General features: G+C 41.6%; 1 protein-coding gene and 1 long non-coding RNA gene across 3 annotated transcripts in view; one reads left to right on the top strand and one right to left on the bottom strand.

Annotated features, from left to right (window-relative positions):
• The window catches only part of shank3a (SH3 and multiple ankyrin repeat domains 3a), a 122,815-nt gene that overhangs the window by 14,155 nt on the left and 85,309 nt on the right, over positions 1–23,351 (bottom strand). For both annotated transcript variants that reach the window (XM_085913334.1, XM_085913332.1), the window contains 8 exons: positions 15,879–15,992; positions 7,177–7,252; positions 5,095–5,177; positions 3,844–3,968; positions 3,101–3,236; positions 1,412–1,492; positions 350–477; positions 158–263 (listed from right to left, as the gene is read on the bottom strand). In XM_085913334.1, the coding sequence (XP_085769460.1) occupies positions 158–263; positions 350–477; positions 1,412–1,492; positions 3,101–3,236; positions 3,844–3,968; positions 5,095–5,177; positions 7,177–7,252; positions 15,879–15,992 (849 nt within the window). The remainder of the gene's footprint in view (positions 1–157; positions 264–349; positions 478–1,411; positions 1,493–3,100; positions 3,237–3,843; positions 3,969–5,094; positions 5,178–7,176; positions 7,253–15,878; positions 15,993–23,351) is intronic.
• Positions 5,608–21,897, top strand: LOC147055686 (uncharacterized). The gene is made up of 5 exons (XR_015066325.1): positions 5,608–5,633; positions 10,468–10,663; positions 11,119–11,180; positions 20,712–20,777; positions 21,749–21,897. It is a non-coding gene; the product is annotated as an uncharacterized LOC147055686 (long non-coding RNA).

Below are 23,351 nucleotides of genomic sequence, written 5' to 3'. Positions count from 1 at the left end.
TCTCCATGGCGTCATAGCATGCCACCATCTGCTCGAATTTGGTGAATTAGACACTATCTGTTTGCTCGTTTTAACTGGTTAGCACTACGCAATAGTGAGTTCAGACTTGTGTGTGCTCGAATGGATAGTGCAGTAACAGAATAGGTGATTGTTTTACCAAATGATTTGGTCCTGGACATCCCCTTAGGTAGTACCATATGATCTCTCTCCATGGCTGGATGAAAACCTCCATGTAGCGTCATCCCTTGTCGCTCAAACAGTGACTGCAGCCAGACACCCCACAAAACATTCAAATGTGAATGGTTATGTGTTTGGAGTGAAGTACCGATCTTTGAATATGTGCACTCACACTGATCTCTGCTGGTGTTATTCTTCTGCTGGTGGGGCGCTGTTTGACGGTGGCTGCTCTATAATCTGCCTCCGGAGGCTGAGAACGCAACATGGACTCCTGCGACGCCAGCATCTCGTCGAGTCGCTCTGTTGAGAAGGCAAACGAGCCGCAACGAATTAAGTAAGAAAGCAACGAGACGCACGAGGAGGCACTGGTAACATTTTTTTTTTTAAACTTGCTAAACATAGTAGAGGATAATGATGAAAAACGATGATCTATGACAAATGGCATTTTAATTTGTAATGCGGTGATTTGCCAAATGTGGTACATGAGCTCTCTCTTGTGTTATAGGAAATAATAACTTAATTAAAAGTTCAAATTAGGTATTATTAATTTTAATCCAGTATAATAAATTTGTCAAGCACAGTTCAATTAGATTTTTTTAAGTACAACACTTTCATTTTATAGGATTCTGTGTTGAAACCTTAAGTACAATTTCAATGTAACTTTTGTGTTCAGTACATTTGAAATGAATGATTCAAATAGTTTCTTTTAATATTTCCTACATTTAAGTGCGCTATGAATATTTGAACACCTGTTGTTACAGTGGCTTATAGAGTAACAATACAATAGGGTAAATATGTTTCCTTGCCCAGAGAAGTGATAAAACCTCTGCATCTCACCTCCTCTTCTCCTCCGAGCAGAAGCTTGGTAGACAATGAAAGCGTCAGCAGAAGAGAAAAAAAAGCACAAGGACATGCCAAGAAAGAAGTAACTATTGTCAAGGTTAGAGGAAAAAAGGAAAGTGGAAAAAGGAGCAGTATGGAAAGCCTTTTGAGTATTTGTACGATATCCATTGATTACTTCGCACTTTGACTATAGTAAGACAAATCATCAGAACAGTAAAACGACTCGGGCGCTCTAGTGAAATACTGTGTCTTAATAGTACTGTTTTTTTTCACAACTGCTCTCCACTAAAGACCTCAAGGTCCATAAGAAGCATATCGAACAAATGTTCAAAAAGCTTTCCATAGAGAATGCCAGCGTGGAGAGGGCATGGGCAAAACCGCCAACACTCACCCAATTCTTCCAGCTCGGCCGTCATGGACTTGGAGCGCAGCGTGAGTGTCGTGCTGGGGGCTCTTTTGGGGGGTGGTGGCGCTGTGGAGAAAAGGCACGGGGTTGAGGAGGACCATGATGGTGTTGAAGATCGTGATGAAAACTCTTTGGCTTTGCGGCTCAGAGCCCTCCGGGCTTCCCGCAGACGGCCGGCCCATGCCGCTGTCGCCTTCGTTTTGATCGGATCCGATTTGGACGAAGTGCTAAGCAGGGAGCCCGACTTCTTCATCGCGAGGCTCGATTAGTTGGGAGGTGTTCTTTCTCTGTCGCTCCCGCACATAATATTGCATCAAGGAAAAACGTGGTCCTCATTGACTTGGGGCCTGATTTACAACTGTCTTGAACTTTTAGTAGATCTGCTCTTTTTCTTCATGGGAAATTTGTGAGAGCACAGCAAGCACAAAACAAAGTTTCAAGCAATGGAATTGGTAGACTTGGTGTGGAAGGGTAAACTAACATAAAACGGAGTTATAGAATAGAGAAGTTTGGCTCTAATAATTGTGAGGAATGTGCAAGTAGATAAAAGCCATGTTTTGTTTTGTTTAAAACTCGCCCTCTCTCAAAATAAAAATAACTACTTTGGGAGAAAATTTGATGATCACATTGCGTATATTAAACTCATCTAGTGTATTCCCATCAACCTCACACTGCAAATGCAAAATGAACTGCTCGGCAATTTTGCCCATTTGCAGAAGCAATCCCGGGTGCGCCCAGTTAGTCCATCAGCATTCACATCTGCTGGTGTGAACGACTTTATCCCTGTTTTTTCATGTGCAACCTTTTAGGAAAACAACCCCTTGGAGGACAAAACGTCGTCTGTGCTGACAGATGGAGAGAGGACATTCAGCTAAGGAGAACGATATGCACCAGACATCACTCCTCCTCCCTTGAAGAAGTTTGGTAATCCTTCTTTAAACACTCAGTGTTGCAGTCTCACTGAAAACTCAGTGCAAAAGGTTTGTGTCCTTCACTGAAAAACCATCAAATCCTTTTATCCTTCATATGGCGCTTGCTGTAAGTCCACAGTCCACGGTCCTGGTCTTCATCAGTTCTGTATGTGTGTAGGTCGTGCTCATGCCGCAGCATAGTGGAGACGGAGGTGAGTGAGGGAGGGAGAGAGAGAGAGAGAGAGAGAGAGAGAGAGAGAGAGAGAGAGAGAGAGAGAGAGAGAGAGAGAGAGAGAGAGAGAGAGAGAGAGAGAGAGAGAGAGAGAGAGAGAGAGAGAGAGAGAGAGAAACCAGTCCGAGAGGCAGAGAGAGCCTGTTGCTATAATGCAATGCTTAATTTCAAACGTGTGGTGTAGTTGCCATGACAACAGTGGCAAGAAGCACCAAGGATGCAGAGGTGCAGGGAGACTTTGTATTTTTTATGTGCATTTCATGACAGAGCAAGATGTGTTTGGTAAAGTCTCAAATCCATCTGAAAAACGGCCGTAATTGTCGGCAATGAATGAATTAGTGCCTTGCTCAGCAGTAGTCGGCGATCAGATTAGCATCTCTACCCAATCGTCCATTTTGGAGAGCCTATGACAGCTGAGTTTGGATGAAAGCTGAGGTGCGCACAACTACACGGAGCTTTTCAAAGTCATCTCCCACAAATGTCAATGTCAAGTGATTTGTGTTTCCTCTCCCAATATTTGGCGGTGTTTACCTTTCTTGCGGACAACTTCCTCCGACTCTGGCTTACGGGTGACGGAGACCACCTTCATCAGCAGCCGGTTCCCTCCTTGCCGGATCAACGACACCACCTGCTTGTGGCCGACCTTCACCACGTTCACGCCGTTCACCTAACGGGTGGCAGAAAAATGGAAAGTTGCTGTCTTTAATATACAAGATGAATCAAGAGACAGCGGTAGCTTGACTTACGAGTGACTGCCTCAAACTTACTGTAAAGTTGGCATTTCCGTCATATCCAACAAAAGACAAGTCGATAGATATCCCAACATAACAAATATATTTGGTTCCATTTGATCCGCTTGCGCCTTTTAAATGAAAACTGTTTTTCCGATTCAATTAGTTTTTTTTTTTTGTTGCACCGCAAGTACGAATCATGCGACCTCCTTTTGAACCCCAGGATGGAATTGTAGTCAATTTGTTAAAGATTATCTGGAATCCATATAAACTTGAACTTGGAGGCCATTGCACACACAGCACAAATAGCACATTGTCTACTGAAAATGAACCATAAAAGTCAAAAAGGTCTTTATATTTGTCTTTTTTATGATGTTTTAACTTTACTATTTCTCTAATTATTTTTTGAAGAGGAGCCTACAGTGGACCAAGTGCATTTCCATTGAGTTTCTACTTTTCAAACAGGAATCAAACAGAGAAGAAAATGTGACAGTATTTTTTTTTTGGTCAAGGTGTAAATTTTGTGTGTGTGAGCGCAATTACCTCAATGAGAAAGTCTCCCGTCCTCAGTCCGGCCCTCCAAGCCACACCCTCCATATCGACAGACTCCAGATATTGCAAAGCGGGGAACGCTGGGGTCGGCGTGAATTCTTCGATGGGGGTCTCGGCTAAGCCAGTAAATAAGAGGATTTAGTGGTCACATTGCTAAGCTTTTGGCATAATTGAAAAAAGAATGTTTTCAGCTTTCCAGTGATATCGACCATTACGCTACGTGACATTATTACCACGGATATGAATATGCCCCCTTTTTTTGTATATGAGCCTAATTACGCTGCTTAAACGTACAGCAATATATATATATATATATATATATATATATATATATATATATATAATAAAATGGCAAAGAGCAATTGATTTCCAATCTTTTGAAAAAATTTATTGACTTGAGTACTTTTTAAAAACTGCAATTTTGGAATACTTCCTAATGTTCAGCCCATGAAGATGAAACATGGAATTGACGAAAGAGACGCACGTTTGACCTACTAAGTCATTATTTCCTTGTATCTCGAATGTACTTTACCTGTGCAAATTGCATGTGTACGTTTGTGTGTCTTTCATGTAGTGAGCAAATAACAGTAGTAACAATGACAAGTAAAAGTAGGCTCCTGCAAAGGTAAGCGCACCACCCTGACACCCCCACCTCTCCCAAAATGGGGATTTTGTGGTGACGGCTGGGGGAACGCGCTAAAAGAGTAAAAGATATTCTCACTAAAGAAAATAATTAGCTATTCTCGCCATACTGGTGGAAAAGGCGGAGACGATGATGGATGGAGAGGTTGTCAAGCAAGATGAAAAGAAATAGCGAGGGAGGAGGAGAGAAAACATAAGAAAAAGCAAGAGGAGCGGAGTCTGCTAAATTGGAGTGCCATGTGTGAGCAGCAGATGGCACAGCGAGTTGGCAGCTGACACACACACACGCACGCACACAGAGTGCATCTGAATACACCAACATGTTGACCAAAGCTGCTACTGACTCATATTCATTGGTAGCACAGTCGACGAGTGAAAAGGTTCTGCGTTCAAAACTCTCGTGTGGCTTTTGCAGGATGGGCACAGTGCTTGTGTGGGATTTCTACCAAAATGCAAACCATGCAGGAAAGTCAGAGCCTGGATTCAAAGTCGCAGCCTGAGAACTAAGAGGCAGACGCGGGAACCGCAGGGCCGCCGTGCCACCCTATGTCTTGGCCAGGAAATGACTCGAAAATCCAAAATGATAAGAATAATGCTCACCTTTTGCTCCACGCAGGACAAACCCAAAGCCCTCATTTTCTCTCTTCTGTAAGACGGCATTCTTCTCCTCTATGATGTAATCACTGGGGAGAGAATAGATGAGAAAAGTCAGTATGATTCTGGAAAAAGTGTGTGCCTATTTTCACGCACACACACGCACACACACGAGCAGCTCAGAAGCATCTTAAGAATGGATCAATCTTCTGCCTCTGAAGTGACACACACTAGAGACACGATGTTAATGAAAGCGTAAATTCATCGCTGTCTCATTCCAGTTGTTGACATTTGATGGAGAAATGCAGACTTAAAGCACAAGCGGAGTCAAAAATTGTCTTTGCAGTAAGAGGTTCGATGTACTCCCAGTAGTCTGAACATGGCATTCTGAATTATATTTCATTCGTGGATGATTTATTAAGATGATTAAGTGACCCGTATTCCACCATCCACGACTGGCTGACATTTTATGCGGCACGCCCCCCTGCTGTCAGTAGAAATCAACGTTAAAGTTTGTATCGTGAATGTCACGTGATCAAATCCAGGTAAGCCAGATTCTATTAACCATTGCAGACCCCCTCCACTTTTTGGGGACAGGGTAGGGCATTGAAAGTACAGATTTCTAATACATATTTTTAAATGTTGGGATTAGAAGTTAAAAGTCATCAGAAAAAGAATGACAAGCCTACCTAGATACAGTGACCTTTGAAGTATTTGTCCATTGTTTTTTCTGTCAAACGCTTAACATCAAATACATTTGAATGCAAACCAAACACACATGGCTCGGGAATGCGCTCCGACGTCAAAGCAAAGTTTTTTGCAGCAGCGTGTAAAATCACCCAATGATTGCGCTCGCTCTCCCGTTAGCTTAGCAACACAACACTTGGCACTCAAGACTTACCGAGAGAACACAGAGTTTGCGCTGGTGCAAATGGCTGATCGGAAACAAACCTTTCTGCAAGAAGCCAAAGGCGTTCTGTAGTAAGTCATACAAAACTCACAGTTCCGGGGATTGTATTTCATTGATCAGAATGAAGCAGAAATGTAACAATGTTGTCCGACCAGCAAAGAACTGATTATGCGCAAGGTTTGAATTGGGGTGACTGGATTTTTGATGTTTACTGAAGATGTTTGACTTTCAAAGAGTATGACAGAGAAACATCTCCATCAACAATGGAATATAAGTCTGCACACCCCTGTTTAAATACCAATGACATCTTTTTGAGAGCATATAATAAAGTGGTTGTACAATTGACTTTGAAGTCCACCAATTCTCCGAAAACATCTTTAATTGGCTCAAAATACTGTGGCTTAGCGGGGTTAGGAGTCTGCCCTTTAGGATGTGCTTCTTTTGGTCCCTAACATGTAATTTAGATTTCCGTGTCAGACTTTCTGTACCTTGACAACAGCCACGTTTACATATTGGATGCGTATGGTTGTCGACTGTCAAGTGTACCATGCAAGTATATAAAACCCGGAGCTCCGGCGACACAAATGACATTTAGAAACTCAAAAAGCAGGAAATAAATAAATGAAAAGCTGACATTTCATAGAAAGGCAGGGAAAGCTGTCGAAACAATGTCTGTGTGGCAGAATCATATTAAAACTGCTGCTTTGCCATTGAAATTACCTGCAAGCTAAAAGCAATGAATACAAAACAGAATTTTTGCAATATTGGCAGCTTGAGCAATGACAGCTTGGACAAATTCATAGAAAGTTATGCCCACATATCTTTGCATTCTAATGACGTTGCCTTTATATACCACCACAACAAATTTGAATACAACGTTCAGAAAAATAATCTGTATTTTTGTTTTTATGACTTTAAAGTAGGGCAATTTGACAAAGAACATTAGAGGAGGCTTAAAATATGAAAGCAAATCAACTCAACACTTCAAAGAGCTTGAGGATTGCTTTGCTTCAGATCCAGTGTGCTGTTGTGGGGCACTGAAAGAGTCCAAATTCCACCAGTGCTGTGGCAACTCGTTGCCTTTAGATGGCAGCCAATTCCACAACTGATTTTTCATTCTAGCGGCACTGAATCGGTCTAAATGAACAAAATTTTAGCACACGTGAGCAAGGCTGTACCTGTATGAGGTGAAGTTGTCATAGGATCCCACAGTGTAGTGTCTGAACAGTCTTTTGGTGCGATCCTCTCGAGTCTCTGCAAAACGAAACAACACCACAATGATACTAGGATTTTCCTTGTCATGAATGGTCATACCTTAGACTTGGATGATATGTTAAAATGTTAATCCTACTCCTTAAAACAACAGCTCGACTGTGACCAAAGATGATATGTTGCTGTCATTCATGATTTTGATACATTTTATATATTTCCATAGAGTTGGAGATCCACATGACAATAATAATAAAAAAATAAAAAAATAAATATTCACAGCATCATAATATTGGTCATGATTATTTTCATCTTTAACAGTGGTTAGTTTCTTTTTACACTTGTATGACGTGTCCAATTGTACCTTATTGCATGGCTTGCCCAGTCAAAAGAATTTTCAAGCCAGCAAAGTGTGAAAGAATTAAATGTTCAACCACCCCACTTTTTCAGATGTAGTACAGTGTATTTGTTAAGTTATTTTTTTTTTTCTACAACTATGGTTTTTCAAACGTTTCAATCCAATTGGAATTGATCATATTTGCATCACTACTACATTATTACGTAAAAAAAAATGTGTTAATGTTCAAACTCTACATAATTGAAGCGACTTACAAACATGCTTTGAATATTTTACGAAACAATTTTTTTTCCAATTCATTCTTATTTCATCTGCCTTGTTTTCTACTATGCGAGTGGATTTTGGTTCACATTACTCTGTCTATTTGAATCTGTGTGCGTGTGTGCACGTGCGTTGGTGCATGTGTGTGTGTGTGTGGATGTGTGTGTGTGCAAGCGTGCCTGAGTGTGCGCACATGCGTATGGATGTATTTGAGACAAAATATAACCTGCCCATGCCAACAAATTTTTCCATTTTGCACTCAAGTCTGACACATCATCTGTCACCTCCTGGTCACCGTAGTGTAGCATTTAGAATATTTATTCTTGTGTCAGCTGTCACTTGTATTTCTCGTTTAACCCCTCAGAGAATACGGTATACACTTATCAACCGCTTTAACGTCTGTGTGATGTGTGAAGCTGGATGAGCTTTATATCAAAAAAGACCTCTCGCTCACACTAAGTACAGTAACCAGGGTCGAGCAAAACTATATACGCATTTTTGAAATGAATGTTTACAGGCACCGTGAATATTGGCAAAGAAATTAAAAACAAAATGTTGATTCGAATGCAATACTGAACTGGTATCAAAAAAAGGAAGGCAGGAAAGAAGTTCTGAGAAAAGGAAAAAATTATGCAAAATAGGAAGGAAGGAAAGTAGGTAGTCAGAAAGGGAATTAAATCATGTTGAAGGTTGAAGATAAGAAAGCCAAGCAGAAAAGCAGTTTCAAACCACAGGAAGAAGCAGGTAAGGATGGATGAATAAAAATCAGCCGGGACAGAAGGCAGGCAGAAAAGGTGTTTGACAATAAGCCTGTCAAATAATACACAAACAGACCAAACTTAGCCTTGTTATCTCTGCTACAGTTGATGTTTTGAGAAACAGGATGACAACACACCACTACGTAGCCTGTTTAGCACAAAAAGTTATTGCAAAGCACCCAGGAGTCGTTTTGCAAGCGTTACAGCGACGGGCAACTCTTATGAACATCTTTGGTGCCCTTGTCTGAAGGTCACACACAGCACACATGCACACAGCCATTCTCTGAACCTTGCTGAAATGGGAATTAACCTACACTGTCTTGCCGCCGATAGATAAGAGCTGCAGACAAACATACACACACAGACACGCACAATCGCACACTTATCGAGTCATTGACTTCCCCCCCCGCACACACACACACCCTGACTCATTTGATTTTCTCCGGTCATGCTGGGAATGTTAACCTCCTAAACTAGGTGAATTAGGGCCTCAAGCAGTGGACAAACATGCTGATAATCAGGTCCGATTTGAGAATTCTGCCTTCTTTCTGACCAAAGTCAGGAAAGACATGCTTGTCAGATGCCTCAAGAACATTATCCTATTCGGTTGTCTGGTTGTGTGGGTTGTGTTATGAGAGATCTTTTTTTTTTCTCTCCTTATCTACTCAGAATAACAGTTATAGCCAACAATAACAAATGCTAAACCAGTTTAACAATTGCAAGGGTAAATCCTTGCTGCCTCTAACAGGTCAGTCATGGTACTTTGAGAGACTCCTGTTTGAGGAGGAGGACTCGTGATTGTGGGTGAAGATATCAAAAAGAGCAGTAAGAAAAGACAATTTTGTTGTTGTCATGTATGGGGTTCCTCAAATCGATTTAGATGCAAAAAATCAGTCTGGCCCTCACTTCCTCAAAACAAATCCCTATGAAACCAATTTGTTCGTCTAACCCTAAATTGTTGACAAGAAGATTCTTTGAACCAAACGTCCTAACTAGTTCAGGATAAAGTTAGCCTGCTGACAATAGGACAGGGTGAGAGAAAGGACAGCAAGTGGAGAAAGTCAGCAGAAATCCTCCAAAGTGCACATCACTTTCCGTCGCAGTTTTCAGGGTAAAGAGTGAAGGTGGAGGTGAGGTGTTGTCTACCAGTCAGAGACATCTTGTTGAGAGAGAAGAAAGGCTTCCTTTGGTGGTTCTTTCCCGCAAAAAAACAGATGTCGTGATCACAGAGTCCGTGATTTGGACAAAGTCCTTTTTGGACCACACACAAGGAGTTGTCATTGTAAAAATAGAGACCTTGTCATAATGTTTGATAACAGTAGATGTCAGGAACTGAAAACGATGAGAAATCTGTTGTGGTTTTGTGCCGGTCTGACTGGTAGTACTAGCAAGACCAGCAGCAATAGCAAATTAAAAGGGTCATGATTCAAATAGCCAAAGATTTGGTCACTAGGCAACCTGTTCCATGAACTCAACACCAGGCCATCAATTTGCCAGGAGCTAGAGACAACGAGTGACTAGCAAAAAATCGACTTAGTACCAATATATTTGTTCTTGGTTATGTCCCACCACTGGACTTACCCCAATAAAAATCACGCCATAACATGCCGGCTTGCTCCGCCTTCACCATCGTCATCACCCAGTCGATCCTGCTACACACCACAGGCAGCTCGGACACCAGCAGTTCATTTTTTGACGCAGGGGTTGGTCCCCTGAGATGAACCTTCCGAGATGCCGGCCTTCCACGCTCGCCTTCCCCACATCTTTCCTTCACGAACAGCCGAAAGTGTGTCAGACTCTTTCAGCCTCCAGCAAACAACTGTTTCTCATTTCCATTTGTCTCTCTCTCTTTCTCTCCCTCTCTCTCTTTCTTGCTCATTCAGATTTTGGTGGGTTGGCTTGAAGAGCCTTTGGAGAGCTCCTCGTTACCACCCGAGTGTCGTCATGGAGTGAAAATACCTCGGCTCTTGTCAAAGTGGAGGGAGCCTTGAATAATTCAGTGCAAACGCACTCTCAACAACAAGAGGAGGGTTTTGTCCAAGCTCGCTGAACGCTGTGAAGCCCGCTGACTAACACCAAGTGAGTGGGTCAATGATAAACGCTTCTTAGTGCGACGATCATGTTAACACATCTTAACCCTTCAATAAAAATCAGGTCACATTTGACCCATTTTTGATATTTGAGAGTAATAAAACCAACTTTGAAGTCACCCTAAAATCATGATGCAAAATTGACTGAAATAAAAATATTTCAAAATACAGTGGTAACTTGATTTATGAGTGACTTTCTCGTCTCTCGGCTGATTTTTTTTCCCTGTATTTGTAAGCAATGATTTGAGTTAAAACCGCCAGATGGCAGCTGCAAACGTGGACTTTCCCGTAATATAGAATATGATTGAAATATTTCGGGGGGGAAAATTTGCCCTCTCTGCCCTCATCATATGCCTTGAATGTAATGTTTCATCAATGAATCAATGAATTATTTTAATTATTTTTTTCCATTTGTGACTAAAACTAACCAATCTGAGATTGCAGAACCAGAAGGCATGGCTGAGCCCAGACTGAGGAGACTCTTGGCGGGCGGCTATTCAATTCCGGTGAGCAACAAAAATGAAAAAGAATTAATTGGAAAGCTCTTTATTACATGTCATGGGACATTTCGATTTGGCATTACTCTGTGTTATGATGAACACAGTGATTTTTGAGGCTAGCGTGTTTGCCAATTTGGCAGACGTCAAGCTTCAGGCATTGAATGTATGAAGTATATGAAAAAAGTATGAAGGACAGCAATGAAGACGATTTACAGCGAAGCGTGCCCTGCCACTCGCACGCTGGCGTATACCAAGAAGACAAGTGCGTTTACGTGCAAATGACCTCCTGTCCTCCAATCAGGCTCCCTTGTCAAGTGTGATACGTCATCTTCTTTAGCGGAGCAGCTTGCCGGTGATTCATTCCTGCCATCATGCCGCCGCCATCTATTACCATGTGATGTGGCTCGCGTTAGAGATGCCTCGCATTGCACCTGACTGACCTCTGATGAAAAGCATTTTGTATTCCACACACATACATACTGATAGAGAAATGCTCGCAGCCACTTACATGCACACACAGATTTGGAAAAGGGGCGGGACCCCTTCTTGAGCTGCCGGTCTGATATTGCCCACTCAGCTGAACTTTAATACTCGACGCGTCTTCCAAACTGTGCTTTACAGTCGGCGCCTGGCACCCCTTTCTAATAATAAGATGGATTAGTTGGCTACGCTAATGTGTGTGCTGACTCTACACACCATACAGACCATCAGTGTGGTGTGTTTTTCCATTTTCACAGCCACCAGTTGCTTTTGCAAGCAAAATTTCCAGTTGAATGCAAGTTTCAAGCCTTACACGTGTATGTCTTTTTGAAGGGACAGCAAACAGATATTTGGTGTCTCTGGAAGAAGTGGCAGAGAGGGGATAAGAATGGTGACAGGCATACTGAAGGTGTGCACACACAAAAGGCCTTAATGTCAGATGTGTTAACATGACATTTTAAGTGTGAAGGGCAAAGACCGGACTTGTCTGATAGCATGACAAGAGCGGAAAATGAATAGAGAGGGGAAGGCAAAAATGACACACACCTTTTCAGTGTTCATTTAACATATTAAAGGTTAAATGCTTTTTTTAAAAAGTTTAACAGCACTCCGTTTGATACAGTTCTGTGCTCTTTGCACATAATATTAATTATAATAATCAAATTACAGCATGAGTCTAATATTAAATGACATATTTCAAACAATTATTTCTGCAAAATACTGCATAAATGAAGATGCTGACCATAATGTAATTCCTGAGAAACACGTTGACATAATTAAAGAATCAAAAAATATTGCAAATGATTCCAAAAATGTTTGTGATCCTTTATTTATAGAATGGAAATTATGATTACAGTGAATCTAGTCTTATAATAATAAATGCTCTATTATGTTAAGCAAATTTCTGTAGTGGCTTGAAATGCTTTCATTTAATTAATGGCCATTCTGCCCTAAACATTAGTAGAGGTGCCCGAATAACATTTTATTTATTTTTACTAGTATTAAACCTAAAACCTTACCCCTTAAAACCTTTATACCCGAGTCAAATATGGCACCATATTAAAGTTTTGATAATACTTTCTCAACCAAATCACAACTTCAGCGTATCTAATTTTATGGCCGGCGAGTGTTTTCAGCAGGTGTTCCCTCACGAGTGCATTGCATCATCGCTCTCTGTCTCTCTCTCCATCCACACTGCCGCAGCCACGCGGGTGTTTAAGCATTCCGAGGGTGTGCAGACACATTTCCAAACTTCTTAATGGCTGCACTAAAAATAGCACCGAATGGGAACGACAGAGCTGATTCATGCAGCTGTGAGTCAGTCAAGAGCACGCCGGTCAATGAGAAGCGGGTGCCTCTTAAAACGAAACCAGCGCCCAATCGACCATATAGCTTTTTCCATCACGGAGAAATAAGTGCCTTTATATAGCCACAGGTGTTGTTCTTGTTTTTTGTTTTTTTTTACATACATACACATTTATTTATTCAAGTATCTCTTTTCCACTTAGGTACTGAGTGCTTTTGCAACCTCTGGCTGACATTGGGATGAGCGGCACGTTTTAGGGTGGGTGGGTAAAATCCCAATCAATTGCAGGCATGGGATTAACAAGAGAGTTATTGGTGAAAATGAGCATCCCGCGGTCCTTGAGTAATGTCATTAGAAAGGCAAAGAAGGGCTCACATCATTATCTCCTCCATTAGCACACGTAAACAGCCTCATACGTGAGTGTGTGTGTTTGTGTGTGAAAGAGAGAGAGTGAGATGGAATGCATGTATTGAGGGTATGGCCACTTACCACCATTTAAGATCAGTGTGATTTAAAGCAGACATGAGGAACGATCGAAGCTATGCAATGTACAGTCATCTTCCGCATCACCGTCCACTTATTCACCTATAGACATTTTTGTCCTGTGGCTATTTGGTAACTATTCTTTTCTTTGTGCTCTTAATGAAGATGGTCTTGTAGAGGGGAATCAATTACGTGCAGTTTTTCACTGTATGACTGGACTTTTACAACCAATCTAATCAGTACAGACCCACAAGAAGAAAAGTCAAATACTTAGCTGACCTATATTGGTCTATTTTTATTAATCATCAGGAATCCCATCAATCAGTGAGCGACATTCAATGTGTGGTACTAGTACCAGTAAATCGGTACCAACTATAGTTAAGTGGACGGTGTCCTGGACCAACTCCAGTGAGTCTGTTAGGCTTTTGCCATGTAGACCACGCATCTCTTGTGTTAGGAATGAGGGGGTGCATTTTGAATTGCTCACACCCACAATGGCGCAAATGCCCATTTCTAACTGTGCCTATCTCCGAAATAACCCAAATCAAGTTAACTCCATCCTTGCGCACACTAAGATTGCACTTTGCACTAGGGCCATTGATCAACAGAAATAAGCACGTTTATCAAATAACTATATCATTGCATAACACACAATTACACACACACATACAAATTACTAGAGAAATCCCTGAGCACTAGTCATCTAACCAGATACATCTTTAATGCTGTAGAAATTGATGCCAATGTACCTGAAGCTTTCAAGTGCTTAGCCCCGCCCCCCTAAGAGGACTTACTTTTGACACCAATCAGTTACCCAATACTAAAATTAGAAAATAGCTCCCATTGCCCAAGAGCAATGATCCATATTTCCTGGGATCAATAAGGTATTATCCTAACCACAAGGGTCCTCTGAAAGTTCCAGAAAGACGACATGTGACTCAAAACAATCTCAGCCCTGCATCACTCCTAATGATTTCAATCAATAGCTTTTGCTTTGCAGCCTCATGTTCCCCATCAGCTCCGTCACACCTTCTTTTGTCCTTTTTCTCCCTGCAACGTTGTGACCATCATTTTTCACTTGCATCAAGATAAACGGCCGCCGACTCACCAGCAGCTGCCACCTTGCGCCGAGGCAATCTTTACTTTTTTTTTGGACTTTCCAGGGTCCATTTTGAGAGTAGAGTGATGGAGCCCTCAGAGGGATGACTGATAAGAGGGCAGAGAGGGAAAAGGAAAAAAAAAAGGCAAGAACGCGGCTGCAACTCAATTGTAGGTGGCGCCGTCTTGCATGCTCCACTAATGTGAGATATATTGGCCTCACCGTCAATGACGCCTCAATGCTTAGCTTCGGGTAAACAAAAGCCGTGTGCGTGTGTGTAGAGTGGAGTTGACGAGTCTGGGGAAGAGATTAATTTATCCACGCCCCAGTGTTCCTCACAAATTAGCCTGTTATTCAGTAAAAAGATTACACCGACATTCCATTTCTATCATTTGGTACTGCAGCCTGCACTAATAGTAAAATGGGATAGAGTAAGGTGATGGATGTATTTAATTATACAATCAATTCACATTAATCAGGTGAAAATCTACAATCTACAGACTCTCACTGTCAAGCAATGGCAGACAACACCCCTTCATACGTGAAAGCCCTGTGAGGCAACGAAAAGAGCGCTGACACATAAAACAAAAGGAAATTAAGCGTACATTTAAACGAAATCATGGAAATGAATCGAATGAATGTTGAACAGCGTGCAACGTATTTACAACGTCTTTAGTAATATCAGTTTCATTTATGTCAAAATGGATATAGGCATCAATTTCTCTAATGTTTACATCTTTGGAATGTCCCAGTGTAGTACTCCAAAGAAAGAAAATGATTCCGAAGCATTCGTGGGGGGGAAAACACAAGTCTACCCATTCACACGACAATCAATTTATTCGTCCTATTACCTGAACACATTGAAACAAACTTGTGCAAGTGTTTTTTTTTTTTTTCTGCTGTTGTCAAATACGCCGCCCTCTGTAGAAAGGCTAAAATCTCCTTGCTGTCCTGTAGAGTTGCCACCACTATACATCTCGCTGCTTTCTGCTTTTCTGCCTTTCTTTCTTTTTCCTTCTGCCTTTGCCGCCCTCGAATCCTTTCCCAACTAACAATGCATTTAAATTGAGTATTTAGGGATTCTGCCCTTTTCTCGTCGCTCTACACCCAACAACAGGGGAATCGGCAATCCTCCCTCCAAAAAACCCCCCAAACACTTTTACTGTGGAAATTGCTCCTCAGATACTAAGACTACTACTAATTCTTACCATTAGCAAAGGTGGCAAATGCATTCACTGTACTTACTTAAATAGAAGTACTGATACTAGTGTGAAAAGAAAGATTCATTGTGCATCTTCAATGTATTCACAATTGAGTATTCGTAGGCGTGCCTTACCTAGCCGAGGGTCAAACTGCCTCATCTGAACTTCTTCCACGCAGTCGGCAGGAAACCAGCCCGTCCTCCCTTTGACGTTGCCTTCCCAAAAGCCTCCTTCTCCGATGCTTAGCACTGCCCGGGAAGAAAGACGCGGTATAAATTAGCACACGTGCCTTCATAAAACAAGAACGGTCAACGTCGCCGATGGGAGGCGGCCGAGCACTCATCGTGGAAAAGCGACAAAGGACAGGAAAGGACAAAAGACACATTATGACTCACAGGAATTATGCCTTCCTTTTGGTGGGGGAGGCAAGTGATAGGTTTGAACATACCACCACTGTCTGTGACTGGATGGACAGTTTACATCATAAGCTTATAAAGTAAAGTAAGAATTAGAATAAATAAATAAATAAATAAATAAATAAATAAATAAATAAATAAATAAATAAACAAACTTTTGTTTTGGGCAAATTAGCAACTTTATTCTACTGTTACAACTTTATTTTCATAATACAGTATTACAATTTTATTGAGTCTGCTTATATGTATCATGACTTTATTCATAATAAATTTATTTTACGCCTTCACATTTTATTGTACAATTGAATCTACTGTTGACCACTACAAGGGAGCACAGGGGAGACCATGTTCATCTAAAAGAATAAGAAGTAAAAAAGGGATGTACTGTATATTTCAGCACAGCCTTTCTTTTCTTGAAAATGATTTGACTATAAAATCTTCTTAAATCCTGCTTTTTATGTCAACAGAAAGCAAAGACTGTAGGTTCATTTTATAACGTTCATCTTTGGGCATGATTATTGAGTTTGTCAGTTTGGAAAAACGAGATCGAAGAACAAAGAGGGATCGGTACACTATTACACTGGACAATATTTATCATTCTGTACAATAGTTATCCATTGCTCTTGCTCTCTCTCAATATTTTATATGCGTTTACATGTGTTGATATTGTTTTAGAAGTGTGTTTAAAGTCATTAAAAATGTTTCGGCAATAAGTGCTATGAAAATAAGCCTATTTCAGTTATACTGTGGGGGTGATTTAGATGGAGGGGAGGTAACTGTCCTGACTTTATTTACGTATCATTTTTGTAATCATTTCATTGTGACCCTAATATTCCTGCACTAGATTGTACAGGTGCACGTAAGGACTCATCCTGTGTGGACACACTGGTGCAATGAGGCAAGAAAGCACAGAGACAAATCTTGCTCCGAATTGCAAGTGAATTTTTCCAAGGAGTTTGCTGACCCGCTCATAATGATTAAACACAGCACTCCGAGGTGCGGGAAGGCTCTGCAACTAATGGAACTATCAGCGCTGAAGTGTATGATGTGCAAGCAGAAGGGGAAAAAAAACGGTCAAAAAAACAGAAACAGGCAGGAGTTAAGAAAGTCAAAAGGAGAAAGAGAGAGCTGCGGTAATTAGAGATAAATGTAGAGCAGATATTGATCGTTCCCGCAGGACTCAGCCGGCTCGCTCGTTTCTACAACATTCATCCATTATCCCGTCGAGCTAATACACACACACACACACCAGCTGGAAGTGAAGCTTTTTACTGAGTGTGTGCTTCTTCCAGCCGGTTGCTAGGATACGGCAGTATGATGTTGCAACCGACCACGAGACAGCTTGTTAAATGATGCAGTATATTTCCTCCGGCGTGATGATGCAACCCGAGACAGTCGCGCAAAGCACTCAATTAGTCACGTCATAAGATGTGTCTGGAGTGTATCCTGTTTTAAATGACAAAATCTACCATCATGTTTAGAGGTTAAAATGCTGAATGTGGATAATGAAAACATTTTTACCACTTAAAGAGTGATTATTTGAAATGCTGTGCCTGGCGAGCACAGTGTGGCTATCCTCATTTCTATCAATGGAGAACCGTCGGGAAGCACAGCCTGTTGCGTATCGACCACCAAGTGAAAAAGTATAAAGGAGACGCCAGTCAGCACAGGCTCATCCGCCCTCTGTGATCTCAGCTTAGCACAAGTTTACGGTGCCAGTCTCCCGGGAAAACCCCTTTCTTCCTTCTTTTCGAAAGCTTGAATCTCTCGCTAGTACACACTTGTGTTACTTCTGCACACTTGTGAACGATCAGGCGTGTAAACGTTCACAGACGGCTCTTGAATGTTCTCGCCACTTCTCGTTGACAGACGCGACAGCGAAGGTGAAACCTCCGATTGATCCTCACCAACGACCCCTTAGTCCCTCTATGGGCCTGCCCTCAATCGATTTTTGGTCTGGGCTACAAATGTTGATTGTAAAAACGCAGATTTGAAAACTCACAAATGCATCCTGGCAAGCTTTGGAACATGGATATCCAAAGTACAACACAGGGGCCATTTTGGGTCCAAAGCAGAGATTTGCCATGTTATATTTAGTGACATAACGTTTTGGCTGAATTGTGCTTGTCAGGTCTGATCCAATATTCTTTTTATTGTTGCTTGAGTAATCTTTTGAAAGGCATTTATTTTTTAAATAACATGTTGTAAATGAAGCAGATTATTCCACCCGTTTTGATAAATCATTTTGTCCAGTACCGTTCTCTGCCGTAGACTGAAATTGACATCAAAGTGCTCACAGGCTTGCATTGTGAATGTCAAGGCTCACCTCTTTTCTGGCTTTGGTCACATGATCATCACAATGCGAGCTTGAGGACACTGCGATGTCAATTTGAATAAAATTGTGGTCAATTTCACTCCCAGGTGGTACAGGATATAACTGCAGTGCCCAGAGGTTGATGAAAAGTTGAACCCATCTGCTAAATATTTATTGCACCAACAAAATACGAATAAGACTAGCATGTACCGGCTAGTGGGGACACGTACAAAATGTTATTTTCCCCAAAATGTTGCCTTATGTTCACGCATAGATGGCTTTCCTGGGTATGACCTCCCAGCACTGTACTGTGGAAACAACAACAGCTTGCCATGGAAGCCAATCAACATCTCAGCAGACACTAGGCTTGCTCGAAGGTGCGCATGGAGAGGGCGCATCCTGGTCTGCCTTTCTGACTCATAATCACCACCACAGGTGAACTGGACCAGCATAAACACACACACACACACACACACACACACACACACACACACACACACACACACACACACACACACACACACAGAGCTACACAATCACAAATACGCCAACATATAAATTGAGTCACTGAGACTATGCAGTGTCACGGCTTCTACTGACGTGTACAAACATACTCAGAATGTGTATTTTCAAGGGTTTATGGACTGATAAAGTGTGAGGCGTCTCACAGTACAGTTAATGGCAATAAGGAAGCGTGAATAGAAATAGCAGCGGTGGCAAAAAAAGAGAAAATTCCCCCCGAGAATGAAACAAAGGATTTGAAATGTGACTGAAGCTTCAATAGCGCCGTGACAAAGGGAGATGTCATATGCGATTAAGACAGACACAAGCTGAAAAAGAGGGAAAGGGGAAAAAAAAGATGCGTATCTCTGTTGGGTGTGATGAATCGTTTGGTAGTTTTCCTCTGTGTGTGCCAAGTTGTTACTTTGAGTTTTGCCCTTGCTTAAGTCAGTCACGACTCTGCAGGTTCAGAAATAGCACTTGTGTGAGGTTGTGCAGCTATTTATAAATCACACGCCCTATCTTGCTGCAAGCTTCGATGCATCCCCAGTGTGTGTGTGTGTTGCGTGTGTGTGTGTGTGTGTGTGTGTGTGTGTGTGTGTGTGAGTAAGTGAGCGAGTGTGATTTTACTTTGTTTTAAACTGGCGGAGCTCATTTCAATTTTGCCTATCGCATCAAGCGGAATCACTCATTTATTCCCAGCAGTATCAGCATCTTTGTTCCTGTAAATGCACATCCACTTGTACACACACACACATCCACTTGTACACACACAGACACACACACGCACACAATGCCAGAGTAATTGCCTCGCATGAATTAGTTCTTTTTCCAATCGTACAATAAGCAAGAGTCAAACCCTTTACATTTGTAAAGGGTTGCCTGTCACACAGTACAAAGGCGTGCAAATGCGTGATCATCGCAGCCCACAATGCAACTGTCCCATTTCCGGCCCTTTGACGAATACGTTTGGGTATCTCAGGGGTCCGCATAACAAAACATTTTTTTTTTTTTTTTTTACAAACCCCAAAAATTCTTTCAATAAAAAGCTGATAAATATTTACTCTTATGTTCCCGATAGGGCATTGGGGGAATGTGGGAAAAACATCAATTATCTGACCTGGCAAATGGGGTTTCCAAGCATATTTCAGGGGATGGTGCCCCCAAAGCCCCCCTTGTAACTCCGCCAGTGGATACCACCTGTGTCATTCACCGCTGTGTGGCAACAGGAGTTGCTGAGTCGGGCTGCTCTCAATTAACTGTACATGGCTGATCCTATGTCGCCTCATGCTCGTGTGAAACAAAGTGTGCGAGAGCCTTGAGTGAGGAGAGCGAAATTCAATAAGCAGAATGGGGCTGTTATTTGATTTGCTTGCCTGCTCTCTTTATTAAACGCACACACACAGAGTAGAGCAGAGGCACGTATTAATGGGACAGAACCAGACATATGAAGAGTGAGAGAACGTCAATCAGTAATTAGTTATAAATGAGTGAATACATCTTAATGTCCTACTGAGAGGCCTCCATGCTGCTGTGTTTTCGCTCCGGTGAGGATAAAGACGAGTACAGATACAAGACCTGATCTCAACTAAGCTTGTGTGTTTTTTTATTTTTATTTTATAGACACAGAGCAGTAGAAAATAATAAATGAGCAAGAGTAAAAGAGAACAGGTATCTGTTTTCAAAACTTAAATCCATGAATGAGACATTTGCATTCTGTTGCTTCCCACCACTAGGAGAGAATGAAGAAGGTGGAGCAGCCTCTTCCGAGCTCTGCAAGGAGGAGGATGACGAGCAGACAGGTAAATAAATCAAAAGCAGGCGATGGCGGCGACAAAAAGCTTTTGGTGAGTGACGATCCAAGTCAGAGCCAAAAAAAAAAAGAAAGAGGAAAAGCAGAGGAGGGTGTGAGTGTTACACACGGAGGAAAACTCAAAGAATGACTCAGAGGGATTCCTCTGCTCGTTTCCTCCTCCCTAACAGGCGGCTGACTTACTTTTAGAACATCGCTCCTTGCTTTAGAAGCAAATAAGAACAAAGCTGTCGAGGCCTCCTCTCATCACAGTCGTGGGAAGAGTATGCCGATTGATAATGTCTGTGATGACAGTATTTGCGCTTCTGTTATTGCCGGAAGCTAGTACAAGCTAAGCGAGCGAAAGAGCAGAATTTAATGTAACACAACTATAGGGATACTAAAATAGCTCATTCCCAGTTTCTACATGATGTTTTTTCAAAGTTGTCCTTTCAACCTTACGCAACAACAAGAAGTGCAAAGATAATGAACATTATGTTCTAAGATGCTTGGAAATAAGTCAATTTAACATCATGCAATACATTTGTACTAGTTTTGCATATTTAAAAAGTTAAGGACGTTAACAGATTTGTGTCTAAAAAGCTCTTATATAGTTTTTCAGTTTCACAGACATTGCAATGTCTCCAAGCTGATTGTCTTCCAGTATATCGACAGACACATAACTGTTGTATTTTTTTTCCCATTATATTTGGCATAAATGTAGAGACACTCTCGAAACCCTTCAGGCAAGGTCACAGAAGTCGCAGTTGACCATCTTGCTGTCCAATCAGAGTGTCCGCAGGGAGCAAAGTTCCACCCACACCCTTTGTTGCTCCCTGCAGATTGCACCACCTGTCTTTCTATTCTGCCCTCATGTTCACTTTGCCTTGTCTTTCTGTTTTTTAGACTAGCACTTAACTGTGACAGAAATTAAAACCCCAGCTTCCATAACACACTTTTTTTTTTCTTCCAAATACGCAGCGGCCACCTCGCCGACCCTACAAGCGTTCTGGCTTGACAGCCAAAATAGCAAATGCAGAGGTAATAAACATGAAGAGGGAGAGCATCATGCATAACCATGAGCTAATACAGATGGAGCCAAGGATGCTTCGTTGAGAGCACGACAGGGCCGCCGCGCTGACCAGATGGTTCTGAGCATCAACCATTTGTTCCTTTTTTCCTTGTACGAAGAAATATGCTTTGGAAGTCATCGAATTAAATTGACTTTTGACTAACAGAAGCTATGATTTTTAAGAAAAAAATCAAACTCTTAGACGTTTTGCTGCAATTTAAAAAATGTAGAGGAACTGCTCATACAGGGTATTTGTATGCTTTGCATATTGATCAAACACCCACACCCACACACACATTGCATCACAAAAAATCTATTCATAAATTAGCAATTATGTGATGTCAGATTGTTCCGAGTTATGTCCCCGTCATAGGAACACAAAGCGAGGACTTCTGCTATCTAATGCCACGATTTGGACCCAGGCTATCGTACGAGCTAATTTGCCAGCTGACACTAAACAGCAAAAAATTGCGCCACCTCACAAAGTATCACACAACCATCAACGTATTTGTCTGCAATGAGCACTTGATAACACCATACATGCTGCTGCATTGGTATCTAAACAACAACTTGCATGCTCCAAATAACGTCATGTATAATTCATTTCCATAGTCCACTGGCTTTTAGCATGGGCCAGAAAGCAGGAAAGCACTCTACAGTGCAAATTGTACAGTATGTGCAATCATATGTGATGACAGCCACAGCAACAACAAAAATAGCTTTTAGCCTTTCCCCGGCTGTATTGCAACATTAACCAGTGGCTACAGATGCTATGTTTATTCTCAGTCATCCAAGAGGCGGTAAAACTAGTGAGCAAGTGGAATCAAAAATCTGTGTTGCCGGTCGTAGCGGAAACCAAGACAACGTTAATATTCCGCACATAGTGGGAGCCCAAAACAAGCCCATTAATCATGTTTGTGAATGTCTAATCGCAACGTTGCTTGTGCTGCTTTTCGTTTTCACGGCTGTCTGCAAGATTTATAATGGCTTTGGGTGGAGAGCTGCATGTGATGTGTGTGAGCATGTGTGCGAGAGAGAGAGAGAGAGATATGAGAGATATGAGAGATATGAGAGATATGAGAGATATGAGAGAGATGAGAGATGAGAGAGATGAGAGAGAGATGAGAGATGAGAGATGAGAGAGTTGATGAAGGTATGTGACAGTTTGCAGAGGAAGTGCAATGACCATGTTGACTTCAGAAAAAAAAAATGGGTGGCAACTTTTGGTCTTGCAATCCTAAATTGTTCAAACAGCTTCAATATTTCTAATCACGAATCTTTAAGCAGTGTAGAATTAGAACAGTAGAACAACCTGCACCTTCTGATCTAAGTTAGCAAAGTCGATTGTCGGATGCCTTTAAAAGGTTAGTCTCAGTTTCTCTTCTCTGTTGTGGGTTAAAGGTTTTTTAAGTTTTATTTTTCCAGCCTTACATTGAGGAGCTAGCCTGTAACAGCTGATTTGCAGCTTCTAACACTACCAACAGCATTCCATACTTTTCTCTCTTGAGAAGT

Source organism: Syngnathus leptorhynchus, chromosome 6 (assembly GCF_054491065.1).
Source record: "Syngnathus leptorhynchus isolate UIUO chromosome 6, UIUO_Slep, whole genome shotgun sequence".
Classification (NCBI taxonomy): domain Eukaryota; kingdom Metazoa; phylum Chordata; class Actinopteri; order Syngnathiformes; family Syngnathidae; genus Syngnathus; species Syngnathus leptorhynchus.
This window is presented reverse-complemented; position numbering and strand designations above follow the sequence as displayed.